General features: G+C 46.1%; 1 protein-coding gene across 1 annotated transcript in view; it reads right to left on the reverse strand. All coding sequences in view use genetic code 11, as the record gives it.

Annotated features, from left to right (window-relative positions):
* The window catches only part of EGR_02049 (Titin), a gene marked incomplete at both ends in the record, with an annotated part of 34,727 nt that extends 25,217 nt beyond the window's left edge, over positions 1–9,510 (reverse strand). Inside the window, 20 exons of the mRNA XM_024491298.1 lie at positions 17–158; positions 481–638; positions 691–835; positions 908–1,199; positions 1,272–1,648; positions 1,729–1,926; positions 2,013–2,312; positions 2,394–2,498; positions 2,860–3,156; positions 3,713–4,018; positions 4,565–5,064; positions 5,599–5,861; positions 5,943–6,067; positions 6,407–7,000; positions 7,085–7,282; positions 7,502–7,604; positions 7,722–7,981; positions 8,058–8,205; positions 8,324–8,587; positions 9,301–9,510. Of these exons, the coding sequence (XP_024354151.1) occupies positions 17–158; positions 481–638; positions 691–835; positions 908–1,199; positions 1,272–1,648; positions 1,729–1,926; positions 2,013–2,312; positions 2,394–2,498; positions 2,860–3,156; positions 3,713–4,018; positions 4,565–5,064; positions 5,599–5,861; positions 5,943–6,067; positions 6,407–7,000; positions 7,085–7,282; positions 7,502–7,604; positions 7,722–7,981; positions 8,058–8,205; positions 8,324–8,587; positions 9,301–9,510 (4,985 nt within the window). The remainder of the gene's footprint in view (positions 1–16; positions 159–480; positions 639–690; positions 836–907; positions 1,200–1,271; positions 1,649–1,728; positions 1,927–2,012; positions 2,313–2,393; positions 2,499–2,859; positions 3,157–3,712; positions 4,019–4,564; positions 5,065–5,598; positions 5,862–5,942; positions 6,068–6,406; positions 7,001–7,084; positions 7,283–7,501; positions 7,605–7,721; positions 7,982–8,057; positions 8,206–8,323; positions 8,588–9,300) is intronic.
* Between the last annotated feature and the right edge of the window lie 129 nt (positions 9,511–9,639).

The following is a 9,639-nucleotide window of genomic DNA, read 5'->3' on the forward strand; positions in this document are numbered from 1 at the left end:
GAGTCAAAATCCTCACTTTGTCCATGTCTTTTCGCCTTTTGGGCGCTTCTCAACGACGTAGCCAGTTACTGGGCCCTTTCTTGGAGGATTCCAGGAAAGTGTAACGGAGGTTTCTGTTGTGTCTTCAATGTTCGGTTTCTCCATGCCGGAGGGTGGATCTACAATTGCGTAGAAGTATTTGTTCACCAACTGATAACTTCCTCCGCAATTTTAGAGTGGAATTTACTTCACTTCCGCTGATGAGTAGTAGATCACCCAATTCCTCAATTCATAACAGCTCTAGACTCTAATAAAGTCGGTGAATCAAACGGATGTTTAAACAGCTCCCAGAAACCTCTTTTTAACAAAGCAGGAACTACGGAAAGTACGCTACGAATTATGACTTGTAACTCATCTTCGTTTCGTGTTAATCAGCTCGTCAGCTTGGTAACGCAGTCTGCTTACTTACGACTGAGGGTTGCCGATGGACTCCAAACTCACCGTAAGGATGCTTGGCTTTGATAGCTGTTGTGGTTTGAAGTGGTTCGCTTGTGCCAATAACATTCTCCGCCATTACTCTGAATTCATAGTCTTTGCCGACCTCCAGACCATGTACAGTCGCCGTGGAGGATTTCAAAAACCCGCTGACTTTTTGCCAGCTAGAAGAAAAGGAATAAATAAGTATTTTAGTTAAGCATTTGATAGGCGCACCTGTCTGAGCCCTTGAGACGTTTTTCAAGAATGTAATTCGTGACTGGTTCACCACCATCATCTTCTGGCGGCTTCCATTGAAGCGTGATCTCGTCTGCCTTGACGTCCACTGCCTCCAGAGGTCCAGTAGGTGCTCCAGGAACGTCTAAAACATTCAGTTGGATGTAAATTAAAGACCGAAACTCCTGACCATCATTTGTCGTGATTTATGACTGACCGATGACATTGACTTGACAAGAAGAGGAAGCCTGGCCCTGATCGTTGACAATACGTATTTGGTAACGACCAGAGTTGACTCGACGAGCCTTGGGCACCTTGAGAACAAATGTCCCTCCCGGCTCCTGTTCTAGCACTGCCGTAGGAGTATTCTCTGAGGGCTTAGGTGGTCCTTCCCCCAGCAACTCCACGTTATTCTCACCAGCCTTCACGGGCTTATCATTTAACAACCAGTTTGCTGTCGGTTTTGGGTAGCCGAACCAGGCTACCGGCAAGCTCAGCTCTTGACCAGCCTGTAATACGAATTCCAGGTAGTAATGGAGAATATGTTTAAGATTTTGACATCATTTTGGCTGAAGACCGACCTTAATTGTGACATCATGTAGTCCACCGACACCTGTCCCAGGACCACCGATAACCCCGTCGTTAGGAGTGGCAATATGCGGAGCGGTGGGTTTGTTCTCAGCTGTGAGAGCGGATGTGGGACGGGTGGGTTCGCCGGGGCCCTCCTTATTAATGGCGCGCACACGGAATTGAGCGATCTCACCTTCCTTCATGGGCACAAAGGCTGAGGTCTGCTTAGTCTCTAACACTGGGATCCAATCACCCTTCTCATTTTGTTTTTCCACCACGTATCCTGTGACTGGCGCTCCACCGTCGAATTTTGGAGGCTTCCAGCTCAACTTTGCACCGTTCTTGTTTACGGTGTCCACATTCAACTCACTCGGGCTTCCCGGTGGGACTGAAGAGGAGGCAATTAAGTTACTCAAATCTGCTATCACAACAAAAATATGCTTTCTGACGAGCATCGAAAACACGTACAGATCATGTCCTTGATTGTATGAGGTTTGTCTAGCTGTGCGTAAGCACCAGGACCACCGTCGTTAACAGCGCAAACCCGAAACTCGTAGGTCATGCCCTCGTCAACGTTGGAGATGGTTACTTTATTTCCCGGGATGAGATTGTTCGTAGCCACTTTCCAATCGCCTCTCGGGAGTAATCGTTTCTCAAGCTGATAGCCTGGAATAAGCATTCAACAAACTTATGGCGCGTTGTCTACTTGTTTTACAACAAAGCAGTATTTTAAAAAATTCAAGTGGATATACCCTGAATAGGATTGCCTCCATCGGATTTGGGTGGTTTCCACTCAAAGGAAACAGAACGTTTGTCGTAGGAGACAATTTCAAAGTCCTGTGGCGCCGATGGCGGATCATAGGGATTCTTGGCGAGCACCGTGTTCTTCGTCTGGACGGGAGCCGATTCGCCAATATTATTCACAGCTTTGACACGAAAGTGGTAGAGTTGATTTGGTTCCAAACTCTTGACTAAGACTTGATTGTCTCTTATGATTCCAGTTACGGGCTCCCAGATACCCGTGGCGTCGTTGCATTTCTCAACAATATAGTCTGTTAACATAAATGAGAAAATGAGACTTTAGCTTTGGTACTAGAGAAAATGGAGCCATACTTGTAACGTTAGTCAAGTACCTGTGATTGGTGTACCACCGCCATCTTCAGGCGGCTTCCATTTCAGCATGCAGTGCTCGGCAAATACTTCAAACACTTCCAAATCACGGGGTGGCTTTGGTTTGTCTATTAAAGAAAAAAATACGTCAGAATCGTCTTATACACAGCCTCCAATGAATCCTACTTTCAAATAGATGCAAGATGACGCCCAAATCTAGACTTTACTGTTGTCATGCAGCATAACTCAAGTCGCTTTAGTTACTCATAACGCTAAGCGGACCTTCGGCCTCCAGGATGAAACCCTACAACTAGTCCTCATGTGAATTGAGAACCAAGTTACTTCTAGATTTGCATGGTGAGGTCTTCGAGGAGAATGCAGAGGCTAAATTTGCCCCTGTACATGCTCGAAGAACATAATTGAAGGAATGGATTTTACCGGAAGACAATATTGCCAGGACGTGCAATGGCAGTGCAGAGTGGAACTCACCCATGACAATGACACTGATGTCAGCCTCATCCTCGCCATAGTCATTGCTGAGGTGAACTTTGTACTTGCCACTGTCTCCACGAACCGTAGAGGGAATGTCCAATCCAGTGAGCTCCTCAGTATCGGTGATTTTGGCAGTCTGGGGCACCGTGCCGCCGTCCTTAGTCCACGTCACAGTGGGTTTGGGCGCCCCCTTGATGGGAATAGGAATGCTCAGCGGCTCACCGACCCGCAACCGTATCTCATTGCGTGGACCGAGCAGATCGCGCAGTCGATTCTTGTCCAGTTTTGGAGCCTCTGAAAGAGGGAATAGGTGATGGCTGCATAGTAATTGTTCAAATCAGTTGCTCCTCTGTATAAAAAGCAGTAGCTAGGTGAGTATGAAGCACTAGCGACCCAACTTTAGACAAGATACTACCCCTCCTCCAGGAAAGTTTAAATGTAATAAACCCCTTTTAGTTTGGCGACCTTTTTCACCTTCAACTGATTGTCAGTAGTCAGTTGATGGCGCCTATCCAGCTTCCTGGAGAAGAACGAGAGGGGTTCGAAGTCTAGCGGAATTCATCCCCTTCTATGGCTCCAGGGTGGATGTTTTGAAGCTAACTTATAACCTACACGACCGAGTAGGGGACGGTCGACTGTTAAACCCTCACAAACGACACAGCTTTGTTTAACTCAGTCAATTCAGTCACCAAACGTCTGGGTGTGTAGGCGTACACAAGGGTAGCCGAGCCAACATGTTGGCTGACATTCGCCAGTTGCCCCCATTGAAGAATCGCGTCTGCCTGCCTGTTTCCAATCGATCTGCCATCTTATTGGTCTGGTGCCAGCCTGGGTTCACACATACACACACGTCTACGCACGTACACCACGCCCACACGAAGGTGGAGAGTCTGCACTGTGATGGGAAAGGGCAACAGCTTTCCCTCCCATCGAATCGGCACCTCTTCCGCCTTCCAGTAATCCTTCATCAAACTAACTTCGACCATCTGATCCGATTTTAGGGAGTGACCAGGCCCCGGACCATACAAATCAAGTTTGACAGTTTGACAAGTTGATTGGGTTCCGGCAGACAAAGGGCTGCATTTGCTAGTGGTACTGTAGATTAGGGGTTCAAAAATCCTGTTTATTTTTTTTAACGAAGGTAACCGAACCACTACTGTGAGGGCAATGAAAAGCACCCACTCCATGAAAATATTGACGGTGACCTCATTCCGTATGAGGGTACCCCCTGACCGCAGCAAATTCTTATGGCCACATCTCACTACTTTTCGTTGCTCTACCGTTGCCACAGGGAAATAACCTTGCTTATTTCTACTTTATTTTAAAATTGACTAAAACCTAGACCCTACACATTGACCTTAATTTGTCAGGTAAAAGGTCACAAACACCGATAAGGTCAATGAAAATTGAAGACATTTTCTTTGACGTTGAGGACAGCGAGTGAGAGCGGATAAAATATCTTGTCAAATTAGTCAATTTTCAAAACTGATTCAAGGAAGAGAGAAACGCAGTACCATATTGAGCAAGTAGAGGACTTAAGCTCTCCAAATAAAAAAAATTTTGCCGACTTGTGGGCAGAGTGAAAAAGATTAGGAATGCATTTAAACACTGGATGGATGCATAAATAGTTCGAACTACGCCATCTTCAAGGGTTCGGATTCCATAAAGAGCAATAAAAAGTTGGAAGATGACTACAACTGACCTCGACTAGGCTTTGCCGTGACAACAGCACTTGGTTCACTGGGAGGACTCGGGCCTGCCTTATTGACGGCAATCACGCGGTACTCATAGTCACGACCAGCCGTCACTGACCCATCTGTGTATTCCGTATCCGGCACTGGTTTGAGTGTAATCTTCACCCACCTATTCGACTTAAGCTCCTTCCTCTCCACATGATAGCCGATGATAGGGGCACCTCCATCAAAGGCCGGAGACTCCCAACGGAGATCTATGCGGTCTTTGTCATGGTCCACAATTTCTGGTTTGCCTGGAGCCTCCGGCTCATCGTAGGGATTCTTTGCAATAATCTCTGCATCGGCTTCCAAGGGTTCACCAGTACCTAGGCTGGATACCGCAGAGACGCGGAACAGGTAACTGTTGCCTTCCGCCAACTTGGAAACTGAGCAGGTCGTTCCGCGTGAAACTTCTGCCACCTTCTCCCAACGGTTTTTCTTCATGTCCATCTTCTCCACTAGATAATATCTGTAAGCGCACAAAGGGAATAGTATAGCGAATTTCCAAGGGGCTTAAAGAATTATTAACTGCTGACTGATGGAATTATTTTCCAATCATGTACAGAAAAAGATTATGGTGGCAGTAAAGCATATTCTGTTCTCATTTTTTTTTTATTAGAATGCTAGATTATTCTAGGGCGTGAAATGATGGCAGGGATTGTTTCTGGCCTCTACTGAAAATTATTTACTATGTCAGAAATGTCGAAAATTTTCCGAATCATGAGTCTCTTGAGGAACACATACGGCGATCTAAACCCCGAAATTGGAGATGGCTGTCAAACTCTCAACCAAGAGGTACTTAACAGTTCCAGACGAAGTTTGCACCTTCCCACACAGCTAGTATAACCCAGAATCGGTTTTCAACAGATTTGTAACCGCTTGGAGTAGTAGAGTGGAGATGATTGCTCCTAGTACTGCTTTATTTAGGACTTGGAATTACTTAATTTGCGGTTAAGATCAATCCACAGAGAGAAAAGAAAGATTAAATAAAAGTGAGACTTACTGAATAGGCTCACCGCCATCGTCAGTAGGCGGTTTCCACTTTAGAACACAGGAATTTTTGGTGATATCGCTGACCTCCAGCGGACCAGTGGGTCGGCTGGGTTTGCCTAGCACCACCACCTCAAGAGTCGCCTCATCAAAACCGACTTCGTTGGAGACAACCAATTTGTAGAGCTGCGTGTGCTTCCTCTGTGCATCGGTCACCTTCACTGTGGTGTCGCGATGATTGAAGATTAACTGATACTCCGTGTTCGATTCAATGGGCTTTAAGAGGATGGAACAACAACTCGAGGGTTACTTTTTAGTACGTCTAATTTACAAGAGAAGAAAGTGGCTAATTCTTACCGTTTCACCTGCAAACCACTTGACTTCGGGATCGGGTTCCGCTCTGTAGCGCAAGTTCAGCTCGAATGTTTGTCCAACCTTCAATTTGGTGACCTGGATCCTTGATTTGTCAATCCACGGTTTCACTAGGAAGGGAAATTGCACAATCCGTACCACAAGGAACCAGTGATGAAGTTGGATGGAAGGGAAGTCGATCGTTTTTAATTATTTTGTCTTAAAATAGTTCGATTAGGTTGACACTTAAGTCTCCAAAGATTGCACTCCTGCTTGGGTTCACGCTGGTAGCCTTTAACCCTCCTGTATGACCTTCGGGAGGCCTTAAGGGGCCATAGAACATATTATGACCACTTTATTCACAGCGATAGGCACCAAGTCTCCCTCCGGAAAGAAAATTCTCTCTAATCTGAATGACTACTAGATAAGAAGTGGGATACGGTGGTTGGGGCAAAGGAAGAATGACTTACACAAGCGAGGCTTCGCCAGAATAGGCGCAGTGGCAGTGGATGGCGCGGATTTACCCGCCTTGTTAACAGCCATAACACGAAATTCATAAGTCTCTCCCTCTTTCCACGGCACGGAGGCCTTTGTCTCCTTGGTCTCCTGCAGCGTCATCCACGCTCCCTCAGGATGCTTTCGGCCCTCGATGATGTAATTCTTGACTGGTGCTCCGTTCTCCTTTCGTGGTTTTACCCACTTCAAATCCACGTGTTTCTCGTCGTAATCAGCAATCTCCAGATTTCCAGGTGGATCTGGGGGATCGCAAATATCATGAGCAAGCGTATCCTTCTCTGTCTCTAGGTAGTCTGAAGGTCCTTGATCGTTTACGGCTCGAACTCGAAATTTGTACTTATTGCCCTCCTTCAAAGGGACCTCGCATTTACACTCCTTCACCTTCTTCAGTGGTTTCCAGTCCTCTTTTGCTGTGGCATCCATCACCTCAACATCATAGTGGGTTATTGGACGTCCACCGTCATCTTCAGGAGGATCCCACATGAGGGTGCATTTCGTTGCACACAACTCACAGACGTCCAATGGCGCCTTGGGAGGTTTAGGACGATCTGGCATAGCAAAAACAACAAAGTTCTTTATCCTCTCCTCAAAAAATTTGTGCGTTGTCTAGAGGTTGAGGTGGAATGACATACCGTAGACATCGATTTTGAAAGGCACCTCTACTTCACCCATACTGTTGGCCAACTTAAGTGTGTAGTTGCCGGCGTCTGCTCGTTGAGCATCGTCCAGATTCATGTTAACCATACCGCTTCTGGTGACGGCCTTCAGCTTCACATTCTCGGGTAGGGGCTCTCCATTCCGCAGAATAGTTATAGTAGGCACGGGGAAACCTACAAAAGACTTGTAATTACTTCACTATGCCTCGAGTGCTACTAAACCCTCAATCCTTCACCACGCTGCAGGGCGTGGTGATAGCAAAGGTGGGCCTGGCTTTGCATGGATTGTGACCGCCTTCGAGATAACTCAGATGCTAATGAGATTAAGATGATGGAATTTGTCGCTAAAATGCGATAGACTTGGACATTAGGGTAGGATACATAGAGACTCACCTTTAAAGGGTATAGCCGCCGCAAAGTTGGCACCCTTTTTGAGTTTAAGGTAGTCATCGAAATTGGCGAGATCTACTGTCGGCGGTTTCTCGCACTCGGTTACCTGAAATAACCACCAAGTTCTCAACAAAAACTGCTCTTCTGCCGTTTAAATCAACCTCCTGCATGAGGTGGGTGGCAAAAATGCAGACGATGACAGCTTTGCGACAGAAAGACCTACCCCGAGTCTACCTTTGGTCTCGTGGGAACCAATGCGACAGGAGTAAACGCCCTCATCTTCCATCACAAGTGACTTGATGATGAGGAATAGCGACCCCTCGGCTTCTTTGGTCGAAACTCTGTCGTTGAAATTGATCTCCACACCGTCTTTATACCACTTGACTGGATACTTCTTCGGATTGTACGCTTTGCAGACCAATTCTTTACTCTTGGTCTCAATTCCATTCGTATCGATGAGGTTCTGCTTAAACTCCACGTCCGCTGTTTCCAATAAAGATAAACAATGTTGCCAATAGATACCAAGTAGGCTGTTGATAGAAACCACCAGAAAACTTACGCTTGACAACCAGTCGCGCTGAGGTAGTTTTCTTGGCAACTTTGCAAGTATACGTAGCATCGTCATCCATGGCAATGTTCTTGATTCTGAGGATTCTTTTGAGTCGGGACTCCGAAACAATCTCATATTTGTCACTGGCAACGATTGGCTAAAGAGTGGTCGAGGAAACTCAACACTTTATGCCTCATAGGCAAGTCAGATTCATTTGGCAAGAAGAACTCTTCTTACCAAATACTTTTGAAGACTCAGACAATGACATAAATTACCTCATCATTTTTGAACCACTGAACTTCGGCTTCGCGATCAGACACCTCGCATTCGAAAGTAGCAACTGGATCTGTCTCCAACGCGTTTTGTTGTTTGAGCTCGCGGTTGAAGAACCAGTCTGGATCTTCGACGGCCACATCTACGAAGGTTTCATCACCTTCCACCATACAACAGTACTCTCCCTCGGCTTCTGGTTTGGCTCGGCATATCTTCAAGATACATCGGTTCTCCCGTCGCTTTAGTTCAATCTTTCCCGCAACATACTGAAAGGCAGAAGTTACTTCGTCTCATGGATTCGTCTTTTGATATAGTCGGTCCTCCTTCAAGCACTTTTAGGCATTTGGAGGAAGGCCACTTCCATTTCTCATATCCTGAAATCAACCTTGAGTACCCCCGCGATGGCTTCATGAGTGAACCATAACAAATTAAACCCATCAAAATTTGGCTTTTAAAATACCTTAAATATTTGCGTTGAATGTATTGAAAGATTCTAAAGTTTATCCCGAAATTTTAATGCACCTGTGGCATCATCTGTAGTCTAAAGTACAATAAACACTTTGGAATAAGCACAATCTCACACACTCCCTCCATCCGGCTCTTCGCGAAGTCGCATGAAGAGGGTGGACTTTTGACCGGAAAAGAGGATAGCAGAGTGCACAAGCCATCTGCCTAATAAAATGGGGCCATCCACATTCCTTCATTATCTAATGCAATATTTTAACCCTTCCATAATCCGAAAGCTGAAAGGGGGGTTTCAAAACAATTTTGCCCTCTCCGTTTTTAACTCTTTCTAGAGTGTTTAGCTACGTGGGCGCCTCAGCCTCCGCCTCCTAGTCCTTCAAGAAAGACTCAGTGCTCTGAAGGCGTAAGTAGTGTGTCCCCTCGCTCCAGTTTCATTCCCAAAGAAGCCACCTCTGGATAAAGAGGCATGTCAACGTCATGGAAGTTAAGGCCCTTCATTATGAGGTTCACTAACCTCCAGTTTGTTGCCCTTGTGATACCACGAGACGGGAGCACGGGGATCGGAGACAGAGCATTCGAGAGTGAGATCTTTGCCCCGAACCACTTCGGCAGTTTTTGGCAATTTTTGGTTAAAGTAGTAGTTGTACTTTCTCTCCTCCACGTATAGCTGAGCGACAGTTGTAATGTCGTTGCATTTGCATGCATACTTGGCTGCATCCTCCATGGCAATGTTCTTGATCTCCAATACGTACTCATTGCCTTCCCTGTGGGTAAAAAGCTCAATGTCAACGCGGCTCCCCTCTTTTCAGGAATCATGAGGCGTGTGACAATAGAAAACTCACTGCAGGAAGTT

This window comes from Echinococcus granulosus (assembly GCF_000524195.1).
Source record: "Echinococcus granulosus chromosome Unknown EG_S00009, whole genome shotgun sequence".
In the NCBI taxonomy this organism is placed as follows: domain Eukaryota; kingdom Metazoa; phylum Platyhelminthes; class Cestoda; order Cyclophyllidea; family Taeniidae; genus Echinococcus; species Echinococcus granulosus.